Source organism: Cervus canadensis, chromosome 29 (genome assembly GCF_019320065.1).
Source record: "Cervus canadensis isolate Bull #8, Minnesota chromosome 29, ASM1932006v1, whole genome shotgun sequence".
Classification (NCBI taxonomy): Eukaryota; Metazoa; Chordata; class Mammalia; order Artiodactyla; family Cervidae; genus Cervus; species Cervus canadensis.
In genome coordinates this window covers 43,555,390-43,579,290 of record NC_057414.1, presented here as the reverse complement: position 1 = coordinate 43,579,290, position 23,901 = coordinate 43,555,390, and the positions used below count along the sequence as shown (strand labels likewise).

General features: G+C 52.3%; 1 protein-coding gene and 1 long non-coding RNA gene across 2 annotated transcripts in view; one reads left to right on the top strand and one right to left on the bottom strand.

Moving 5' to 3' along the window:
- Positions 1 to 640: 640 nt before the first annotated feature.
- CPT1A (carnitine palmitoyltransferase 1A) overlaps positions 641 to 23,901 on the top strand; it is a 58,349-nt gene continuing 35,088 nt past the window's right edge. Inside the window, exons 1-3 of the mRNA XM_043452012.1 lie at positions 641 to 773; positions 18,490 to 18,643; positions 21,680 to 21,819. Coding sequence (XP_043307947.1) covers positions 18,503 to 18,643; positions 21,680 to 21,819 — 281 coding nt within the window. The 5' untranslated portion in view covers positions 641 to 773; positions 18,490 to 18,502. The remainder of the gene's footprint in view (positions 774 to 18,489; positions 18,644 to 21,679; positions 21,820 to 23,901) is intronic.
- LOC122431001 lies at positions 2,199 to 2,964 on the bottom strand. The gene is made up of 2 exons (XR_006266421.1): positions 2,746 to 2,964; positions 2,199 to 2,655 (listed from the first exon to the last, which is right to left on the bottom strand). It is a non-coding gene; the product is annotated as an uncharacterized LOC122431001 (long non-coding RNA).

Here is a 23,901-nt window from a genome sequence, read left to right as displayed (position 1 = left end):
CTTTCGGCATCTGAATAGTTTCCTAAATCTTACCAAAGCCTCGCAGTGGAGGAATTTTTATCCCAGTTATATGAAGAGGAGGCTCAGAAAGCTCACTGGAATAAGCATTAAGGTTTCGGCGCCAGGAGTCACGCGGCCCAAAGATACTCTCAGCTCTCACTCCGGGTATAGGGTCCAATTTGAGGTGTGGGCTCTAGGATCAGACCCGGGCCCACAGTCGGATCCATCTTCTTAGTGTGATCTTAGTGGGCAGGTTAGTGATCCCTTCTCCAGCCCGGGCTAGGATCAGCTATTTATAGGAGTGCCCTGAGGATTATACCGGGCAATGCCTATAAAGGTCGAGCACGAGCTAGGCACTGCGCTGAGCGCGTTTATGGGCATGGCCCTAATGAGCTGACCCATTTTTCAGATTTGGAAACTGAGGTTCACAGGGCGAGAAATCTCCCCCTAGGCCCCAGGCTTGCAGAAGCGGAGGTGGCGTGACCCACTCCCATCCCCGCACCCCCGCCAGCCTCAGTTTCCTCGCGGGCCCAGCTGTCCAGGGCGCCCCGCCCCTGCGGATGCCCCGCCCCGTCCAGGCCCCGCCTCCGGCCCGCCGGGCGCCGGGAGTGGCCGCCCGCCCGGCCGCAGCCCCGCGCGCCTCAGCCAATCGGCCTCGGCCGGCGCCGGGTGCATTCAGCCTCGCCCGCGGTCCTCCCGCCCCCGGCTCCCGCTCGCCGCTCGCTCACTCGGCCGCCGCTGTCGCTGCCGCTGCATCTCTGTCCGCACACTCGGTAAGGCCGGGCTGAGTCCGCGCGCAGCGGGGAGGGCGGGCGGGCGCCGAGCACTGGCTGCGGCGGGGCCCGGGGCCGGGGGCGGACGGGGATGACAGGGGCCCCGATTGAGGCGGGGCGCGGGGGAGGGGGGGGGCACTTCTTGGGCTGGGGCCGCAGAGGGACTCGGGGTTCGTGGAGAGCTCGAAACTGGAGCGAGGAGGAACGCCACATCCCCCGCAGTGGACCGGGTATAGGGGGTCCGCGCCGGGGTCGCGATGCTGGAGAGCAGTCCGGTGCGGCTGCAGGTTAGGGATGCTCTCAGCCCTTCGAACTTAGCAGGACGTCTCCAGCCGGGGGCCCTTAAGGCCACCGGCTCCCTTTCTCTTCCTATTTCACCCTCATTTCCAAGGCGTGGGTAGTTTGGGTCTGGGGGTCAGTCCGAGAGTCGGTCGGCCTGGGGACAGGTACCGTACGGGAGCTGGCGGGGTGCTTGACTCTCCGGACTTGGCACGATGCCCCTGGCCGGGGGCCACCAGGACCGCCGCCTCCCTCTCCCCTCCCTGTACCCCACTCCCCTCGCCGAAGGGGTTTGGGTCTGGGGATCCGCACGCAGTAGGGCAGCGGGAGTGATGCTCAGCCCTCCGGACCTGGCAGGGGACTCGAGCAGGGCGCTGCGGATCCTTTCTCGATCTCACCCCATCCCTCCCCCTCCTGGGGTGGATTGGGTCTGGGGTGCAGTCGCCGGATCGCGGGCCGGTCCTAAGCGGGAGCCAGAGGGACGCTAGGGACCCAAAAGGACGCTGCGGACCCCCCTCCAGGCGTCCGCCCCCGCAGTGCAGCCGTGGGGACACGCCCTTGGCGCTGGGACTCAGGCGCAGTCCGAGCGCCCTAGGTGCATGCGGAACGGGGCGCCGGGCCTGGGTCCCCGCTCGCGAGTGTCCTCCATCCCCGCGTGCGGCGCGCGGTCTAGGGCAGGTGGGCGCGGAGGCTGCCCAAGGTCGTGCCGGGGCAGGGAACTGTCTTGCGGGGGGTGGGAGGGCGTGGGGGCCTCACGTGACCAGGCCCAGGCGAACTTGGCCTGCGAGCCCGGACGGCGTGGTCAGGGCGGTGGAGCATCCCGGGCTCCGTCAGTCCCTAACCCCAACTCCCTAGGCGAGCCGACAGCCAGTCTCTTTCGTTTTGTTTGGAAAGACCGTCGGTCAGCGTCTTTATTTTGTAAATCGGTGGTTGACTTTCATTAAAGCCAAAGAGAAGGATGATCATACTCTTCACTCCAAGAGTTAAAAATCTCGACTCTTCAGGTTAAATACAGAGCAAGCTTAATATTCCCAACTCGGAACTACTCTCGGTTCCTCTGCGTTCCATGTGATATTAAAATATTGAAGGGCAGATTTTAGTAGGAAACTGATAACTTTGTAAGCTACTTAGTAAAATGAAATTCAGTTTAACCTCTTGAAACGTGTATTTTGTTACACCTTTTGTTGTTGTTACACCATTTTCTCACACAGGCGTCCGGTTTCTGGTCATTCCAGATATTCAAGCATGTTTACTTCTAAACCCCAAGCCAAATGAATAAAAAATGGTTGAGCACACTGGTCTTTTTTTTTCCCCTTAATGCCAACAAGCATCAGCGGCCCCCCCCCCCCCACCCTTCCAAATTATTTAAGGTGATACTGTTTATCGTGGAGGCAGGGGAGTGTTGAGCTGTGATAGGAACTGGAGGCTGCGTTCTTGCCGCGTTTGGGGTGGTTCTGCCTCTGCGGGTCCCAGGGCTCCTTTTCGTATGTAAATGACCGGTTTCCTTCCGAAGATGTGTGGCGAGATCTGATCTTGAATGCTGAACTCCATCCGAACAGCTGTGAGAATCGGGAGAAGGGCCACCTTGAGCCGTGCATATACTCTGTATCAGACAGGAAGAAACGGGGCGTCATGCACCGGCCCAAATAACCTTTCGAGTTTGTACTGAAAACAAGAGTTGAAGGGAATGCACCTGGCGTCGCTGCCGCCCTTAGCCCCAGGCCCGTGGTCACCGAGCGGTCAAGCCTGGGTGTCCGGGGAGTCCTGGGGCGAGGGCGCGGACTTACGCAACCCTGGCCCCGCGCGCCGGTTCATGGAAGCACCGTTAATTGTTCTCGGGCTTCGCGGTGAGCCCCTTCCGGAGGCGCCGTGCGCTCGCGGGGCGCGGTGCCGCCCTTCCTACGTGGGTTGTCTTGGGGGACACCAGGCTCCTCACTGTCCCCAAGGCTGACCACGCAGGCCTTCCCACCCAAAGGCGCTTTTTGTCGCCTGCTGCCTCCGGGGTGACCGCGCTGGCGACGCGCGCCAGCTCGTTCCGGAAGGTCTCCGGGCCGGGCCGGTGGAACAGGATCTGCGCGCCGCGGACGCGCCAGGCCGGGGGCGGGGCTCGCCGTAACCTTTCCCCTACTTTTCTCAGCCGTCACGTGACGCCCGCGGGAGGGGCGGGGCGCGCCGACCGCAGTTGCTGGCCGCCGCGGCGAGGACGCCTTCCAAGCAAGCAATTAAAGCCGCAGCCTGGAGTCTGAAGGCGGTGGGAAGGTGGGAGGCGAAAACGCGCTCCCGCTCCGGGCCCCGGGCTGTTTCTGCACTTTGATCGGATGCATTTTTTCCTTTGTTGGAAAAAAGTGTTTAGTCACTCCGCATGGTTGTTGTTGGCAGACCCGACCGAGTGCTGCTGCCGCTGGAAGCCTGCACTTTGAATTCCGGAAAAAATTGCTGCTTTTAAGAATAAAATTGTTGTTCCAGCTGGTCTGTTTCAAGTGTGTTTCGGAGATTTTCTGTCTCCCAACTTCAACGAGGCCTCTGCTCTAGCCCCTCTTTTGAGCGTTTCCTGCGAGGACGTTTCTGTTTAAAAAAGTAGGTAATACAAGCCCAGGATGCGAAACGAAGTGGGTACCAATGGGAATTCAGCACACAACTGACTGCATCCCTCGTGCCCCTCCCGAGAAGCCATCCCTATTGTTCCTTTGACAACTGCAGAGATAGTCTAGGCGGTACAGGGCATTTAAAAGAAAATCTGCTAGTTAACACAAATAAGGAATATTTTCTGCTTGTTGATTTCTGATTATTTTGCTGCCTTTTGTGAACTTCAGCTTTTGCCCCCAAGCAAATATGAGGTGGACACTGCGTTCCCAGCAGGCCCTGGACTGAGGCCAACTTGACCTCCTTGGATAAGGTGACTGGAATGCCCTTTACTTTTTTTTTTTTTTTTGCATGTGAGTTGTTTTTATGTCCAACAATGTTTCGGGAAGTTAATAATTGAAAGTAACTGCGGTACAGTAGGGCAATGGCCCCATGGAGGGGTGGGAAGCAGGGCAGCCAGGCTCAGCTTCTGAGGGCTTATCAGCTGACTGTTGAACACCAAGTTCTCTAGGTAGAAAGGAAAGGAATTGTTCCTACTCTGGATGTGGCGGTTCACTCCCGTGTCCCAGGAGGTCAGGATCCTCCTAGAGTCTTCCCAGCTGGCCCCTAAGCTGCACCTGCTGCTTCTGCTTCCTAAATGGCTCTTGAACTTAACTTCCTCCCCATTTGCATGAGCCAGAGCAGGCATTCAGGTATTTGTTGTATGAGCGAGGGAAAATTTGAGTCCCTTTCTTCCCTGGATTCTTGTGGGGTTTTCTTTTCTTCTTCTTTTTTTTATATTTGTTTGGGTGCACCAGGTCTTAGTTGTGGCACATGAGAGCTTCGATTTCCATTGCATAATTCGGGATCTTTCGTTGCAGCCTGTGAACTCTTAGTTGCGTCCTGTGGGATCTAGTTCCTTGACCAGGGATCGAACCTGGGCCCCCTGCATTTGAAGCACTCGAAATGTTAGCCACTGGACCACCAGCGAAGGCCCTCCCCTGGATTGCTGTACCCTCCTAAGATGGTGAGGGACCTTTGGGACAGTTGGGTCTCCCTTGGGAAGCCTTGCTTCACCTCGCCATTACCAGGGTCAGGGACTCCTGCCAGCTCTGTCCTTCCCCACATCAAGGGGTCAGGATCCCCATCTCCCACCAGTATGCTGGCTTCCTCTGGGCTCCCAAGGCTCTTGACCCCCAACACGCACACAGCATTCAGCAGGATATGTTAGGTTGTGTTCCAACATCCTGGTAGGGAGGGGAGTCGGCTCCTTAAGGACAGGCAGTGACTTCCTAAGGAGTCACTCTGTGCCACACAATTAAACAAGTAGTACATGTTTGTACTGAAAGCAAACACAAAATAACCTTGCCTTTAAAAAAATTGTTTTATACCGTAGCTTGGACTTTGTTTTTTCTGAAATACTTCATTTGTAAGATTATGCCTGTATCACTGATTTTTCCCCAAGTGTCAGCTCATCTGTGCCCTTTTTAAAAGATTTCAGTTCAGTTCAGTCGCTCAGTCATGCCCAACTCTTTGTGACCCTATGGACTGCAGCACGCCAGGCTTCCCTGTCCGTCACCAGCTCTTGGAGCTTACTCAAACTCATGTCCGTTGAGTCGGTGATGCTCAGAATTTTGGTTTCTTTCAACTATCACCAGCATAGATTGTTGTGCAGAGTGAAATGTAGCAATGATGCTGTTAAATGTCAAAGACGTTTAGTGGCGGTATCAAGTACAGTAGCAAGAGGTGGGATGGGACCCACACGGCGACCTACACTCTTAGAGGACTGCCGCTGGGCTGCGACTGCAGTTGGGAAGGTACAAAGTGTGTTCCTGCGCTGGAGGCCTGATGTGAGTTATGGGCAATGTGCATACTTTATTTGCCAGGAAACAGGTCTTATGAATGATGATGACATTTGCTCTAGGCCACACACACACACACACACACACACACACACACACACACACATCTGAGTATGTGGCGGAGCTGGAATCTGAACCTCCATCTGTGTTCTCCGAAGCTTGTGCCCCCTCCTCTAACAGGCTGCTTCCCAGACCACTGTGCAGGTCGAGGGCCTGGGTGTTGGTGCTCCCCCACCTCTGGGCCCACTGGACATGACACCAAATCAGCTGTGTGTGTTTCTGGGTTTCCATTTCCTCCTCTCTAAGGCGGTACTTCCGACACCTGTCATCCTGTCTCACGGGGGTTTTATGAGGCTCCCTCAGGGACCAGATGTGAGAGTAGTTTCCAGGGTGTGAATCCCTTGGCTGTAGGCAGGTTTTATGGGTACCGCTGCCTTCTGCAGTCCCCAGATGGGAACGTGGTTTGACCAGTTCAATTGCCCTTTTGGGTGCAAAGGAGAAGTGCACGGGTGGCAAATACAGGGCACCCCGTCCCCCTGCCAGGGTTTTGGAGGGAACCACTCCCCGGTGGGGAGGAGAGGTTCTGCCAACTCTCTTGGGTGGATGCGTGCCCCACCCAGCTGTCTTCACTCAGGCCCTTGTGCTGATGTGGGCCCGTCTGGAGGGGGTCCTTCTGGGTGGGCATCCAGAGAAAAACACCTGAGTAGGTAGCACAGTTAACTGGGGCCTGCCAAATTCTGTGTTTTCCTTCTTTCTTTTCTGTTGGCCACGCCTCATGGCTTGCTGTCGTTCGGTCGCTCCGTCGCGCCTGGCTCTTTGGGACCCCGTGGACCGCAGCACGCCAGGCTTCCCCGTCCTTCGCTGTCTCCCTGAGCTTGCTCACACTCGTGTGCATTGAGTTGGTGATGCCATCCAAACATCTCATCCTCTGTCGTCCCCTTTTCCTCCTGCCCTCAGTCTTTCCCAGAATCAGGGTCTTTTCCGGTGAGTGGGCTTTTCGAATCAGGTGGCCAAAGGATTGGAGTTTCAGCTTCAGCATCAGTCCTTCCAATGAAGGACTCTAGGATATTATTCCAGTGCCTGAATTCGTGCTGGGTCACTTCAGTCATGCCTGACTCCATGCGACCCTGTGGACTGTAGCCCGCCAGGCTCCTCTGTCCGTGGGAATTCTCCAAGCAAGAATACTGGAGCAGGTTACCATTTTCTACTCCAGGGGATCTTCCCGACCCAGGGATGGAACCCGAGTCTCTGTCTCCTGCATTCACAGGCGGGTTCTTTACCACTAGCGCCACCTAACAGTTCCCAGATCAGGGATCCAACCTGTGCCCCCTGCAGTGGAAGCACAGAGTCTTAACCCCTGGGCCACCAGGAAGTCCCCAAGACATTCTGTATTTTCCTTATACAGATATGGCCCTCAATTCTTTTTCTTGCCGAGATTTATCTGATCAATCATCACTTGTGGATGTGGCACAGTATAAGGCTTACATTTGAATTTGCTTTATTTTCACAGCAGCTCTGTAGGCAAAAGCTGTTGTTTATCAAGAGCCACAGAAAAAAGGATAATGATGCAGAATTCCCCTGTAACCTGCCTTGACTCAGCATCTTTACCCTGTAAACGTGAATGGTTTATTATGATATACTTCACTGTGAGAAATGAACCATGTGGCCAGTTTAAATAAAGCGGAAATGAACCATGTGGCCAGTTTAAATAAAGCGGTTATTAAATAATGCGGTTGTTCAGCGCTCAGTCATGAATTCAAGACGTAGCCCTTCATGAACGAAAGCGCCTGCCCCTTTCCTGTGCATGGAGCCCTCCCCAGAATTTACAGGGAGGTTCTGCGCTCTGAGTCTCACGTTCTTTTTTAAGTAATTGTATGTATTTATCTATGGCCGTGCTGGGTCTTCGTTGCTGCCTGGGCTTTTCTCTAATTGTGGTTAGCGGGGGCTACTCTCTAGTTGTTGGCGTGCAGGCTTCTTGCTGCCGTGGCATCCCTTGTTGCAGAGCACAGACTTAATTGCTCCACGGCTTGTGGGATCTTCCCGCATCAGGGCTCGAACCCTTGTCTCCTGCACTGGGAGGTGGATTCTTTACCTCTGAGCCATCTGAGAATCTCCCCTGAGTCCCATTCTTACCTCCATCAGAGTAGGGAAAGAGTAATTTGTGTGTGTTTGTGTATACACTTACTGAAGAAACACAATAGCGCAATTACAGCGAATCACGTCTGCAAGGGAACAAGGACGTGGCTCGTGACCGAACGGGGCTCGGGTGTCTGCACTCAGGTGGAGAGGAGCCCTTTCATTCTGTCTTTCCATTACTGCTAAGTTTTGCCCGCACCTAAACTCTCACTCTTATCATCAGCCAAATGGCTGAATACTAGAGAGTAAGCAGGAATGGAAGAGTCGTGAACCCCCTAGGCTGGAGAAGCCTTCCTGAACCTTCCTGGCGCTTTCCTTGAAGTGCTCTGGGTCGCAGTGCTGAGGTCAGCCTGGAGACCGCCTTGGCCATCAAGCACAGCAGGAAACACGCTTTCCCCAAGTTGGAGCCAGTCCTGGAGGGCAGAACCAGCCTTCAGGAGCCAAGCAGAACCCTCCCAGGTACTGGTTACCAGAGAACAGAAGAATATGTTGTTGATGACAAAATAATTGCTCTGCTTTCAGCTAAAGATGATGCTACACATTCTCCACTTGCAGTAGCTTCTCTCAAGAGGGTTTCCAGGGACGTCCCTGGTGATCCGGTGGTTAAGAATCTGCCTTCCAGTGCAGGAGACACAGGTTTGACTCCTCATTGGGGAACTTAAATCCCACATGCCAAAACTAAGACCCAGGGCAGCCATAAATGTTGTTTAGTCGAAAAGTCGTGTCTGACTGTTTGTGACCCCACGGACTGTAGCACATCAGACTTTTCTGTCCACGAGGTTTCCCAGCCAAGATTGTTGGAGTGGGTTGCCATTTCCTTTTCCAGGGTATCTTCCCAACCCAGGGGTTGAACCCATGTCTCCTGCACCGGCAGGCGAATTCTTTACCACTGAGCCACCAGGGAAGCCAGGGATAACTAAATTTTATTTTAATTTTTTTTTTAAAAGGGGGTGGGATGTCCTTCAGCCTCCCCCTGGTGAGGGATACCGACTGTGCCCCTGGAGACCCTGCCTGGTATTCATGCTGCGCTCAGCTATCGCTTCCTGGGGGTGACCTCTTCTCAAAGGAGTCCCAGCTCATTTGTTTGCTGCTGGATGAGATGGGTTTTAACAGAAGGCAGGGCCTGCTTCTTTGGGCTTGTGAATTGTGCAATTCTAGCAGGAAGACTGGAGCATGGGAATAACTTGAGAGTTGGCACCCACTGCATTTGCAATTACTGTCCTTTTACTGCTGGTTGCAATCACCTCATTTTGGTTATGATAGAGTGACCTAATTTTTCTGTGTCATAACTCTAGGAATCTTAAGTGGAACTTTGTACGGAGTGCTTACCACTTAACTTGGAGTTGGACCTGAGCCTGATTCCCAGCTTTGCTGTTTGCTAGCTGTGACCTTGGGCAAGTTTCTTGACGTCCAAGACTTGTAGTAAATGAGATGGCATCAGTAAATCCTAGGATTCTAGTGGGAGTTAAATGGGTTAATGCAGATAAAACATGCATCACATTGTCTGGCATAGGCCAAACGCTTTGGTAGAAAGAATGTTTTGTATCTTCATTGTTAATAGCAAAAAATTGGTCTGTATGCCCTATTTATCTATCTCTCTACCCGTGAGCTACCTCTCTCCTTATCTGTTGATTTCAAGACTATATTGAAAGACTTCTTTGTTGTTCAGTCGCTAAGTCCTGTCCAACTTTTTACAGTCCCATGGATTGCAGCACGCCAGGCCTCCCTGTCCATCACCAACTCCCAGAGCTTGCTCAAGCTCACGTCCATTGAGTCAGTGATGCCAGCCAACCATCTCATCCTCTGTCACCCCGTTCTCCTCCTGCCCTCAATCTTTTCCAGCACTGGGTCTTTTCCAATGAGTCAGCTCTTTGCATCAGGTGGCCAAAGTATTGGAGCTTCAGCATTTGTTAATTTCAAGACTGTATTGAAAAACTTCTGACAACACATAATTTATTGTGTGTTGCCATTGCTATGAAGTTTTCTTGGACGTCTGCTGTCACAAGGCCAGTTTTTATTGTTTGCTTTTATTATAGAGGTGATTTCACATCTCAGTTTCCCCCAGGCCTTTTTGAAGTCTTGACCTGCACTTTGCATTGGGTGACCTTTCACCTCCTTTCCTGCCGCCTGTTGCAGAACCACAGTGGGGGCGGGGAGGTGGGCGGGACTGGGACCGGCTCTGAAGGAAGCCAGATACCCTTGAGGGAAATAGAAAGTCTTATGAATGACTTCTTGATTACAAAACCAGTGTTAGGATTTGCAGGCCACTGGCTTCCGAGGTGAAAGGCTTTTGTTTGAAGGATTGGCTGCGGAGAAAGAGGCAAAGTGAACACATTTGGAAAACAAAGTACAGACCAATTCATAGGCTAAGAATCTTGGGGGCTGGCTTTGGGCAACACTGTTAAAATGAACGTAATTTTACCAAAATTGAATGGGACATGCAGCATTTTCCCCCAGATTGGAGAACTGTCTGTGGACTTGTTGTTTGTTCAGAGAATTCAGCAAGAATTTGTGTCTTGGGGAGCTTTACAGCTTATGATGAGAGATTAAATGAACAATTGACAAGTGAAAGTCATTTTCGCAGCAAGTACCGCTGAAATTGCTGGATGTAACTGATAGAATTTCCTGTGCTTCCAGAATGTGGATTCCAAGGCAGGCACTTGGGAGAGGGAGCTGTGAGCCAGGTGTGAAGCAGGGAAAGAGAAATTAAAAAAAAAAAAAAAAACGGGCAGAAGTCACCTCAGCTGTAAATCAGAGTTCCCAGGCTGCAGAGCAGGACCTGTGGGTGGGCCTGGCCAAAGAGGAGGTGACCGGGGGCCTGAGCTTGGGAGGGAATTTAAGACCAGAGGTGTGAATTTTTAAAATGGCAATAAATAGGTCATTATGCTCAGCCGGGGCGTCTTATTCTGGATCTTGGTGTTTTCGTGGAGCAGATTAGCGTAAGGTGCTTAAGTGCCCTGGTACAGACCTTCGTGCCAGTCTCTCTCTTCTAGTGGCCCTCCTGGTTTCTAAGGTGGCACCGTCCCAGGGTTCCCACGTTCAGCCAAGGTGGGCGGGGCTGGCAGCAGCACCCAGGAGTGTCCCAGGTGGGGCTCCTGGTGGGCGCTATCCACGTGATGCACCTGGAAGCGACTTCTGTCCTGCCAGGGAGAACAAACGGGTCTGTAGCCCCACTACACTAGTGGTAAAGAATCCGCCTGCCGTTCAGGAGACTTGGGTTCTAATCCTTGGTCAGGAAGATCCCCTGGAGGAGGGCACGGTGACCCACTCCAGTATTCTTGCCTGGAGAATCCCATGGACAGAGGAGCCTGGCGGGCTACAGTCCATGGGGTTGCAGAAGCGTCGGACATGACTGAAGTGACTTAGCACGCATGCATGGACAGCCCCCCTGCAGGCGGGCACACACAGAGAGGGCTTTGTTTTCAGCGTGTCGGATCAGTCACTGGATGTCTCCCTGCAGCTGAGGGCTTGCTGCCATCAGCAGCCACTTCCGCTTTACCCCTGAGCTGTCTGGGCACACATGGCAAGCAGTGACCTCGCATCAGGAATAGTCCCCAAGGGGCTTCTCCCGTCACCCAGCCAGACCTTGGGGGGAGGAGCAGCCAGCCTGTGCTCCCAGGCGGTGCTCCCGCTGTCCCTCTCTCTCTGTCCCCTCCAGCTCAGGGTTCTAGTCAGAGGGCCTCCAGTCTTTGCCCAGTGATGGTTTGCAAGAACAAGGGAATGACAGAAAAGGAGACTGTGCTCATGTCTTCTCCTCTCCTCCAGCCTCCCAGGACCCCGGGGCACAGCTGCACGTTCTGCGCGTGGGTCCCAGCGGTCATGCTGGAGTATACCTTGTCCCCAGGGAAGGCACCTCTCCCCACCCAGGGGTGGGGGTGGGAGTGATCCTGGGGGGAGGGGCGTTGTACCGCCCCCACACCAGCAGGTGGGGGATGGAGGGAGGACCACCCCAGCACATTCACATGGCAGGCAGTGAGGTGTTTCAAGGAGCAATGGCAGGGAGCGTGTGGGAAGGATGCAAGAAGGGTTTTCAGCTGACTTGTTCTGGCATCAGCGGGGCTTGAAGCGAGTCGTCCGCACAGATACAAGTCCAGGCCCCAGGCAGGGCCCTGTGGGTGACCAACTCCCGGTGCAAGGGGGCTGGAAGAGGACCCCCAGGGGATGAACCGGTAAGACAGTCTGCGTGCCCGGTGATCTTACCCAGGAGGGAGAGGAAGCTGGAGGTTGGGCTGGCACATGGGGTAGGCTGCACACAGTGTGGCCTGCTCGCCTGACCCTGGGGCCCTGGAGTGCCTTTTGACTTCATCCTGGAAGGTTGAAGGGATCCAGAAAAGGAGCTGTGCAGTGTAAGTGGCCCGGATCCAGACACAGGCCCGGCCTGCCAGCTGGCCCCATGGCCTTCCTTCTTGCGGCGTGTTGGGGTTCCCTGCTGTGCTCACAGAGACAGCAGGGCTGTGCCAGCCAGGTCGGGGGTGCCTCAGGGCTCCAAGGAAGCGGACCAGGCAGGCAGGGCTGGGGACAAGGCGGTCTCTGATCAGCATGGCGAAAGATTAGTATCTGTTCCTTCCAGGAAGAGGGTATGTAGGGGTGATTCCTTGCTCTAGTGTGTTGGCAGTCTCTCCTGCTTCAAGATAGAAAACATCCTGCTGTGTTAATATAGTAAAGTTGCTGCTTCAGTTCAGTTCAGTCGCTCAGTCTCCTCTGACTCTTTGCGACTCCATGGACTGCAGCAGGCCAGGCTTCCCTGTCCATCACCAGCTCCTGGAGCTTGCTCAAACTCATGTCCATCGAGTTGGTGATGCCATCCAACCATCTCGTCCTTTGTTGTCCCCTTCTTTTCCCATTCACTGGGGCTCCTCATAATTCCTGAATGTCCAAGAGTTTATTTCAGCCTGCCTCCTTGCCCGAGAGCAGATCTTGCCTCCCCACCCCCACCCAGCCTCACCTGGAGGCAGTTTGCTCCCAAGGCAAGTGGAGTCATCAGTGTGGGGAGGGCACTCCTAGGTGACCCTGCCCTGGTTCAACTCCAGGCCCCTTTACCTTCATGGCAGGGCTGCTCACCTGATTGACTCCAGGTAAACATCCTGAGGGGCAGCTCGGCAATCTGTTGGCAAAGTCCCCACCACTCTGGTGTGTTCTTGTTTGGTTGCTAAGTCATGTCCGACTCTTTGCGACCCTGTGAACTGCAGCCCCGCCAGGGCCCTCTCTGTCCATGGGATTCTCCAGGCAAGAATATTGGAGTGGGTTGCCATTTCCTTCTCCAGGGGATCCTCCTGACCCAGGGATTGAACTCATGTCTCCTGCATTGGCAGGCAGATTCTTTACCACTGAGCTACCAGGGAAGCCCCTCCTAACCACTGGACCGCCTGGGAATTCCCAAGTTTTTATAGGAGGTGATTCCCGTCCCATCCCATCCACCCATCTAACATGTACACGTCAGTGATTTTTAGTATATTCACAAATGTGTGCAGCTGTGACCCCAGTCAATTTGGGAACATTTCATCACCCCCAAAAGATGCCCTCCCTGCCTTTACCCCCCACTTTCCCCTGGCCCTAGGCAGCCACTGCTTTCTGTCTCTGTAGACTGTGCCTGTTCTGGACATTTAACATACCAGGAATCATCCAACATGTGGTCTGGCGTGCTGCAGTCCATGGGGTTGCAAAGAGTCGGACACAACTGAGCGACTGAACAGCAGTGTCTGGCTGCTTTCACTCGGCATCAAGTTTTCAAGGTTCGTCCGCACAGGGGGCTGTGTCAGTGCTTCATCCCTTTGTATTGCCTGTGAATAGCATCCCGTTGATGGATAGAGCGCGTTTTGTTTACCCATTGTCAGTGGGAGGATGCTTGAGTTGCTTCCACTTTTTGCTCATTATGAATAATGCTACTGTGAACATCCATGTGCAGGTTTGGGTGTGGGCATACGTTTTCAGTTTGCTGGGCATGTGCCTGGGAGCAGAATTGCTGGGTCCCATGGTGACTGCGTTTGGCCATCCGAGGAGCTGCCAGACTGACATTCCCCCCAGCCAGGCACAAGGGTTTTGATTTCTTTGCATCTTAATGACTGCCATCCTGGTGGGTGTGAAGTGGTCCTTTGCTGCATCTCTGCTTTGCATTGCCCTCACCGCTGCAGGGGGCAGTATTTACAATTCTAAATGTCTCCAACTTCAAGGCTGTGAATGCCTGGATCCAGGATGGATTTTTCACTCGTTAGATTTGCAGAGGGAACGTCTGAAGTCCTTGACATCTGATTCGCTAATTCCTGCTTGGCACGTAAGACACACAGTTAGTTTTTAGCCTGAACCAAGCAACTCTCTAGTTAAATTCAGCGAGTTTTGTTTTGTTTTGTCTTTTTAATAATTTTTATTGGAGTATAGTTGATTCACAATGTTAGTTTCAGGTGTACAGCAGAATCAGTTATACACATATATATGTCCACTTTTTTTAGGGTCTTTTCCCATATAAGCCATAATAACAGAGTATTGAGTAGAGTTCCCTTTACTATACAGTAGGTCTTTTTTTTTTTAATTATTTTGATTCATCTATTTATTTGGCTGCACTGGGTCTTAATTGCCATCATGTGAACTCTTAGTTGCAGTACCTGGAACCTGGGCCACCGGTATTGGGAGTGTGGAGTCGTAGCTACTGGACCACCAGGGAAGCCCCCAGTAGGTCCTTATTAGGTATCTGTTTTCAGAGAGTTCTGCTAAGGCCACTGACTTCAGAAAACGAGGCTGCAAATACAGTCAGTCTGCCCCTGTCTAGCAGGGGTTAGGTCCACGAACAAACAGTGGGCACACCTTTGGGGAGAATTGACTATAAACACTAGACACTGTATTTGACTTACTGCCTTTAATAATCCCTTCTTGCTCTGTGTAAAGCCCTTGAGAGCTCCAATAAATCATTGACAGGGTAGCCACGATTGTATTTGCTGTGATGCATGCCATGTAGAATTCTTATCTCTTGTAAGACTTGTGTTCACCCCAAGGCTTTGATGGGGGGACGGGCTGAGTCAACCTTCAGGCTCTGGAAGCATCTTCGAGCCCCCTTGGGTAGCTTTTTGAGAAATGGATTCGAGCTGTTGGTTGGGGTGCCCTCTTGGATGGTTTAAACTGGCTTGTAGCAAGCTTTTGCTTAGAGATCTTGGTGCTTTCAAAAATGGGACTTATGTCTTCAAAATTGGCCGGGCTGTGGACGTTTGCTCCATGCCAGGTAAACAGTGTGCAAAGGGTCATGTTTTGTGGGATGTGCCATGTGGCTTGTGGGATCTTAGTTCTCCAACCAGGTATTGAACCCTCGGCAGTGAAAGCCCGGAGCCCTAACCACTGGACTGCCAGGAAATTCCCACGTGTAAATATCCTTGAATGCTAGGCAGGTGGCACCAGGCTAAGGTTACATGTGTGGATGCAGTTTTACTGACTTGCTCTTTTCTTTCAAGATCGTCCAGGCAGAGCTCTCAGCTGCCCATCCCAGCCTCTCCCTCGGCCCTGACGTCCCCACCTGGGTGCCCCCCGTCCACTGCCCCCGGGGTGAATGCTCCACTCCGAGTCCCCGCCTCGCCCATCCTGCTCTGTGGCTCTTCTGTGTTGGGGAGGTTGGTGGAGCCCACACAGTCCAGGCCCCAGCCCCAGGGTGCCTCTGAGACCTGTCTGCAGGGGGTCCTACCCCCCTTCCCACTGTGAGCCATGCTCTCCTTGGAAACCTGCCCCAGCTTCTTACTGGTTTCACTGCCCCTCCCAGTCCCCCTGCTCTCCATATAGCAGCCAGAGTGGTCTTCTTTGGGCTTCCCAGGTGGCACTAGTGGTGAAGACCCCCGCTTGCCAATGCGGGTAGACGTTAACAGACCCTGGGTTTGGTTCCTGGGTTGGGAAGATCCCCTGGAGGAGGGCTCAGCAACCCACTCTGGTATTCTTGCCAGAATTGGTGATGGACAGACAAGCCTGGCGGGCTACAGTCCACGGGATCGCAAAGAGTCAGACATGACTGAGCAACTTGGCATATATACCCGTGTCTTCTTTGGAACAGACACAGGAACTGACACCCCAAATCATGGCCCTTGATACTTTTCCATCACCCAAATCGTGAAACCTGGCTGCCTCTGGGCCTTCCTGTCTGAATTCAGCCCTGCCCTGATCCCAGCCAGCCTGCATCTCCAGCCCTTTCACAGGTCTGCCTTCGATCCTGAAAATCTTGCCTTCTGTCCGATCCTTCCTCTGGGCTTCAATGTCACTTGAGGGGTCCTCTCTGTCACTCCCGCTTCTTCCTGCCCCCCATCTGAGCTGCGAGGTGACCCTTCCTGCCAGCATCTCCATCCTCTCCACAGCTGGCTGACACGTAGGAGGCAGTCAACACACACTTGTTGAACAGACAAGTGAGTGACAGCCGGGATCACTTGTTCTGATTTCCTGAAGAAAAAGCAAGGGAATTCCAGAAAAACATCTACTTCTGCTTCATGGACTACACTAAAGCCTTTGACTGTGTGGATCACAACAAACTGTGGAAAATTCTTAAAGAGATGGGAATCCCAGACCACCTTACCTGCCTCCTGAGAAACTTCTTTGTAGGCCAAGAAACATCAGTTAGAACCAGACACGGAACAAGAAACTGGTTCAGAATTGGAAAGGAGTATGACAAGGCTGTATGTTGTCTGCTTATTTAACTTCTGTGCAGAATAACTCATTCTAAATGCCAGGCTGGATGAAGCACAAGCTGGAATCAAGATTTCGGGAGAAATATCAATAACCTCAGATATGTAGATGACACCAGCCTAATAGCAGAAAGTGAAAAGAAACTGAAGAGCCTCTTGATGAAAGAGAAGAGTGAAAAAGCTGGCTTAAAACTCAACATTCAGAAAACTAAGATCATGGCATTCAGTCCCATCACTTCATGGTAAATAGATGGGAAGAAAATGGAAACAGTGACAGATTTCATTTTCTTGGGCTCCAAAATTACTGCGGACGGTGACTGCAGCCATGAAATTAAAAGATGCTTGCTCCTTGGAAGAAAAGCTATGACAAGTGTAAACAGTGTATTAAAAAGCAGAGCCATCACTTGCCAAGAAAAGTCTGTATAATCAAAGCTGTGGTTTTTTCCAGTCATGTACCAATGTGAGAGTTGGACCACAAAGAAGGCTGAGCACCAAAGAATTAATGATTTTGCACTGTGGTGTTGGAAAAGACTCTTGAGAGTCCCTTGGACTGCAAGGAGATCCAACCAGTCCATCCTAAAGGAAATCAGTCCTGAATATTCATGGAAGGACTGTTGCTGAAGTTGAAGCTCCAGTACTTTGGCCACCTGATGCAAAGAGCCAACTCAATTGGAAAAGACCCTGATGCTGGGAAAGATTGAAGGCAGAAGGAGAAGGGAGGGTCAGAGGATGAGATGGTAGATAGCATCACTGACTCAATGGACATGAATCTGAGCAAACTCCAGGGAGATACTGAAGGAGAAGGAAGCCTGGCGTGCTGCAGTCCATGGGATCGCAAAGAGTCGGACACAACTTAGCAACTGAACAATGATAAATCTTTGAAATCGCATTGCCCTTGATTTTGATGGGTTTGATGTCTGTGCCCAAGAGGTTTGCATGGTGAGAAAAGGAAAAATAGCATGCGCTAGGGATGCACACACTCACAGTTCTGGGGTTTTATTCTGCTTTACTACAAACTTTGGCATCACTGACTCGATGAACCTGAGTTTGAGGACGCTCCGGGAGTTGGTGAAATGCAGGGAAGCCTGGTGTGCTACAGTCGATGGGGTCACAAAGAATTGGATACAACTGAGCGACGGAACTTAACTGGTGAACTTTTAGCTCCTTTGTATGCAGGTGTGCTTGCTGGCAGAGGGTTTAGGGGGAGGTGGCGCCATCAGGCACTTTCAGCAGGTGGGGGGGTGGGGCTGATGTCGGGGAGGGTGAGAGGGAAGAGGTGAGTCAGGAGCTGGTCAAGGAAGAAGGTGAAAGGAGGCAAATATTTACAGCAAGAAAACGAAATGCGCTCGCCTGGCAGAGGCTGGAAACCAGCCGGGAGGGCCAAGCCTGCAGGGGATGAGCGTGGCAGCTGTCTGATTTCCCAAGTCTCCAGGAGGGAGGCCCACCCCCCCGCCCCAGGGTTCTGTGCATTGGGTTTTCCTGGAGTCTTCTGGAACCTGAAGTGGTTTGTGGAGTGGCTACCGCGTAGCCAAGGTGTGTGGTGTTGACCCCGGTTCCCACCTGAGATAAAGCATCAAGGCTGTTATGGATGTGTTTGAGGACTTTCTGTGCCAGCCTCCAGGCTGCCTGGTGGGTAGGGATGGGATTTGCCCTGGCAAGGCAAGTTGCTAAACTGCCCTGGGATTCGGGATTCTGGTCAGGTGAGGCTCCGGCTTCCTGTTGCCTGGTGGCAGGGTTGGTGGGATGGCCAGGGGCCTGGGGGTGAGGGGTTCCAGCTCCTGGGCTCTGCTGACCACCCAGCGCCTCCAAGCAGAGGCAGCGATGGCTTGTCTGTATCCCGCTGGAGCAGAGGGGAAGGTGAGGGGGCAATTAAAACCAGGTGTGTTAATGAGTAACATTCAATTTATCAAATAAGAGGAAATGGTCAAATTCAGAATGGATCACACGTCTATATAGGGGCTTCCCCAGTGGCTGATCGATAAAGAACCCGCCTGCCAACGCAAGAGAGACCGGTTCGATCCCTCAGTCGGGAAGATTCCTTATAGGAGGAAATGGCAACCCTCTCCAGTATGCTTGCCTGGGAGATCCTGTGGACGGAGGAGGCGGGCGGGCCACAGTCCTTGGGGTCGCCAAGAGTCAGACAGGACTTAGTGACTAAGTAGCGACAACAACAAGGGATTTTCTAATGTCTGGTCAACACTCACCACTTTCTGTTCACCCTTGTCTTTCCAGGAGCTCACTGACCATGGCGGAGGCCCACCAAGCCGTGGCCTTCCAGTTCACAGTCACTCCGGATGGGATCGACCTCCGAATGAGCCATGAGGCCCTCAGGCAGATCTATCTGTCTGGACTTCATTCCTGGAAGAAGAAGTTCATCAGATTCAAGGTTTCCAGATCCTTGCTTCAATCCGTACAGTATTCGCTTTCCTATTTGAGAACTCCAGGTTCTATTGAAGTTTCAGTATGTCCGTGGTAATTGGCACCTTATGTATGTTTCCTGGTCCGTAAGGCCTGTGAGACAGTTTTATATGTATTGACTCACTGAATTCCTGGAGAAATTCTGTAAGGCAGGCGGGGTGAATTGGGACCCTTTGGGCAGACAAGGAAATCGGGGTTCAGAGAGGGTAAGTGACCTTTGGGGTAGAAGGAGAATAAATGTCTCTAGCTCTGAGTCTGGGCCCCTCTACACTTCACAGGAAACCACAGAGATATTTAACAGATATTATTTAACAGATATCTCACCAATGAAATGGTCCACCACTGAAAAAGATGCATGTAAATGCAGATGCGGGCTTCCAAGCTGGCTTAGTGGTAGAGGATCTGCCTGCCCGTGCAGGAGATGCGGGTTCGTTTCCTGTGTCTGGAAGATCCCCTGGAGAAGGGAATTGGCTACCCACTCCAGTATTCCTGTCTGGAAAATCCCATAGATAGAGGAGGCTGGCAGGCTCCAGTCCATGGGGTCGCAAAGAGTTGGGCGTGACACAACTGAGTGGCTGAGCAAATGCAAAGTTCTCAGTTCTGTTTACCGGCAAGAGTGGACCTTTATTCACTGTTTTAACCATGTGTCTTGTTTTCTTTAAATTTTACTGGAGTATAGTTGATTTATAGTGTTGTGTTGTTTTAAGTGTATAGCAAAGTGAGTCAGTTACACACATACAAATATCCACTCTTTTTAAGATTGTTTTCCCATATAGGTCAGCAGAGTGACATTTTTCTTAAGTCTTTATTGAAATAATTTGTTCCAACATTGCTTCTGTTTTATGTCTTTGGGTTTTTGACTGGCGGCATCTGGGGGATCTTGATTCCCTGACCAGGGATGAAACCCACACCTACTGCATTGGAAGGCGATGTCTTAACCACTGGATGGCCGGGGAAGTCCGATGTGCCTTGTTTTTAATTCATCTTATTTTAAAAATCACAGAAGTCATGAATATGCACATACTCCTCTCTTGAAACTTCCTCAGTTTTGCTGTTGGGAGAGAGAGTGCTGGGAAAAGTCTCCAGGGTTCTCTTTTCCCACTGCCAGTAATGAAAAAATGAAAGTCACAGAAGGACAAATGCATGTTTAAAAAAATTCAAACAAGTTGAAAGTGTATCAAAAGTGTCCACTCCCCATTCCCCAACGAAACTGGGTTTGAAGTCCTTTTCCTTTCAGAGGGCAGCTCAGAGGAGGGCTGTTGAGAAAGGCCCCCGAACTGGAGTGGGTGGGAGCAAGGACCAGGGAGACCTGGCCTGGCTGGACAGGTGTCCCCTGGCTCTGTTGGAGGGTCCTGGGGCCCAGGTTCACTTCAGTTCAGTTCAGTCGCCCAATCATGTCCGACTCTTTGTGACCCCATGGACTGCAGCAGGCCAGGCCTCCCTGTCCATCGCCAACTCCCAGAGCTTGCTCAAACTCATGTCCATTGAGTCGGTGATGCCATCCAACCATCTCATCCTCTGTCATCCCCTTCTCCTCCCGCCTTCAGTCTTTCCCAGCATCAGGGTCTTTTCCAATGAGTCAGTTCTTGGCATCAGGTACAGTCTTTTGCCTGAGGCCCCAGCTGCTGTGACCCTTTCAAAGTGAAGGAGGGCGCCACCTGCAGGGAGACATGCCCTCTGCGCCCCTGACCCTGGGAGCTGCTTGTACCTTCCTAACCACGTGGTTTCCTTGGGGACCTAGGGGCAGGGGTGGGGGGCGGGGGGCAAGGCTGGCAGAGCTGCTGCAGGGTGGGGAGTGTGGGGAGTGGAGACCATTTATCTAGAAACTGCTTTCCCCCATTACCATTTAATGTGTCTTTATTTTATAAGAACATTTCAGAGAACTTCAGAGAACACCAGAAGGAACCCCTCCCTGCCCCTGCCCCTCACCCCCAACCGCTTTGTTTAAAATCTTTCATACCTCTCAATAATGGGAATAACATGGTAGTCTCTCCTAAGAAAATTCAGTAAAGATCTGAGAATGTTTTTAATCCGTTGTCTTGGTCAAACCAATCTCTTATTAACATGACTTCGGTATGATTTTTTTTTAATTGGAAGTCTTGAAACATACACAAAAGTAAATAATAAAGGCACACCGCTGTAATAAAGTCACATTGCTCATTTCCACAACTGTCAACATTTTGCATTTTGAGGTCTTATTTCTTCCTACCCCTTCTCCCCGGCTACATTGTTTTTTTTTAAGGGGCTGTTGCAGGGCTTTGGCTGAAGCATCTTTTGGGAGATTCTGGCCATGGAGTGAGGTCTTGTAAGATATTAATACCTCGGGTTAAGCAGTGTCTGATTCAGGAGCAGCAAGAGGGCTGATCTGAGAGTGAGGGTCTCGGGGCATCCTGGATGCAGCAGGTTGGGGAGAGGATGTCATGGTGGGCAGTGTCCTGAGTCAGTCTCAGGGGAGCTAAGGAATGGGTATGTTAACTTAAAGCTTCCAACCTAGAGTGATGCTCATGTCCTGGAATCGTTCTCCAGGGAGACGATTTTCGAGAAGGTTTTGACTCACGTGCTTCCCCGGTAGCTCAGTGGTAAAGACTCTGCCTGCCACAGTAGGAGACCCAGGTTTGATCCCTGGGTCAGGAGACTCCCCTGGCAAAGGGAATGGCCACCGCTCCAATATTCTTGCCAGGAGAATTCCATGGACAGAGGAGGTTGGTGGGCTACAGTCCATGGGGTCACAGAGTCAGACACAACCAAGTGACTAACACTTTGCTTCAGGTGATTCTAACGTCCTGGGGTTGCTCTTCAGGGAGACTGTTTCAGGGAGAGTTTTGGCCCAGAAATAGAGGAAGGGAAGGAGCTGGGCAGAAGTTGAGCCGCTGAGCCTGGAGGCCCTCGTGGTTGTTTAGCCATCTGTGTGTGCATCCCCCACCCTCTCCACCGCCTGCCAGCTCACACCCCCCCCCCCACCAGCAGGAGGGGCACGGCTCATGGCGCTTGTGTCTGTTTCCAGAATGGCATCATCACTGGCGTGTACCCGGCGAGTCCCTCCAGTTGGCTCATCGTGGTTGTGGGCGTGATGTCGACAATGTATGCCAAGATCGACCCCTCTTTAGGAATAATCGCTAAGATCAATCGGACCCTGGACACGACGTGAGTAAGCCTCTCAGATCTCAAAGGGTCTAGGGAGTGACTCTCTTTTTTGTTGCTGCCATTTTTCCGTCTTTTCAAACGTCATGACGGTCTGTTCTGGATATTCTCTTTGAGGCTTTTGCTACGATTCTCACGACAGCTTTCTCCCCATGTCCTGGCCTAGTATGAAGGTCCCCTGGGGAGTTTGGGGTCCCTTGTCACTCTTTCTCAGAATCCCAGGTGTGTGAAGAGCAGCCTCTGCCCTGGGGTGCCTGCCAGTCCACTTAGCCTGGCCAGGGGTCCTCAGAACAAATTTTGTCCCAGGCACTGGTTCCAGACATGCTGTCTTCCTTGTACGGGGGGCCATCCTGGAGTTCTGGGACTCCGAGAGCTGACTGCTATGGAGGGTTCTGGAGAGACTTCAGCCGCTCAACTCCTTGTCTGAGTGACTTAGAATCTGGGGAGGGACTCTCATCACTCTGTCCTAGTGACTGTAGTTTTCTAAGAGCTTGAAAATAGGCTTTTTTTTTTTTTTTAAATATCGTGAGATTTGGCCTGGAGAAGCCTTTGGGTGATACTTTTCCTTCCAGGTGTGCGGCGCCTGGGGTCTCGTGCGGGAATGCTGGCCGTGCCCGCGAGGGTCTCTGTGGAGCCCCCCTGATGTCCTTTCTTCCCTCCGGTCCTGGGGGTGACCCTGGCTCCCATGATCATCTCCTGCCCGGTGGCCCCTGCGCTGCCGTGACCTCTCTCACTGGGCTGTCTGATGTAAAGTGGGGAAATGCTCAAACTTGCGGCTTCCTGGGACTTCCCTGTGGGTCCAGCGGCTAAGACTCAATGCAGGGGGCCCAGGTTCAATCCCCGGTCAGGGAATTAGATCCCGCATGTCACAACCAAGACCTGGTGCAGCCAAATAAATTCACAAATAAATAGTGAGAAAAAAAAGACGTGGATTCCTGCCCAGAGTCACGGAGAGGAAATGGGGAGGTTGGGCTCCAGACCCAGCTCTGCGTGGAACCTCAGACCCCCGTGCTCCCTCCAGCAGGCCCTGAGCCTCCCCACAGAGAACCTTCCTGCCAAACAGAGGCAGGAACAGCACCTCTACATCACTGGCATTTGAGGGACCCAGTGATGGGATCCACATGGGGCTAAGCCTACCCCACCCCCCTCCATTACACTCTTTGTGATTGCAGCTCTGAAAGACACCTTTTTATTCTTTGGGCCATGCCATAAGGCTTGTGGGATCTTAGTTCCCCGACCAGGGACAGAACCGAGGCCCTCAGCAGTGGAGTGCTGAGTCCTAAGCACTGGACCGCAAGAGAATTCCCCTGGGACACCTGTTTCTGTTTTCTGGTTGAAAAGGACTCCACCTTGGCTGTGGCTTGTCCCAAGCCAGACCTTTGATCCTGTTTGTGTGTTGCTTGTTTACATTGGTGAACATTTTAGGTCTGTGACTAGAGAAATGATAATCCCCAAGTCCTCGTCCCATGTTTGGGCTTTGCTTTTTGTTTTTAGTTTTTAAAAATTTTCTTCTTTTTTTTTTTTTTTTTTTGACCGTGCCTCGGAGCAGGTGGGATCTTAGTTCCCTGATCAGGGATCAAACCTGCACCCTCTGTGGTGGAAGGGCAGAGTGTTAACCACTGGACCATGAAGGGATTCCTGAGCTTTGCTTTTGGGGTCAGGAGTTGTGAGGAAGGTGGGGGACGGATTGTAACCCAGGTGCATCCACCGGGTCTCTGGGCAGTAGCTGCAATGTTGGGGTTGGGCCCAAGATAAACAGATGAATTTCTGGGTCCTTTACTAAGTCAGTTGTTTGGATTTCAATATTGCCTTCAGAAAAGGACAGGGAAATAAAGTGGCAAAATGTGACATAAAAGAAAGCTCACGGCTCAGGGCCGAGTTTGATTCTGATGACAGTAAAGAAAGGATTAAGCACTTTTCACGGAAAGGTCTGAATCTTCCCTTGTCTGGGCTGGTGCCCCTCGCTGCCAACAGCTGCTCCTGTTCACCAGGCCCTGGGATGCTTGGCAGCCAGTGCGATGCGCTGAGTCACCCACAGCCCCCAGCTGCCTCGGAACCCTGGCTCACGCCTTTATCAGCGTCTGC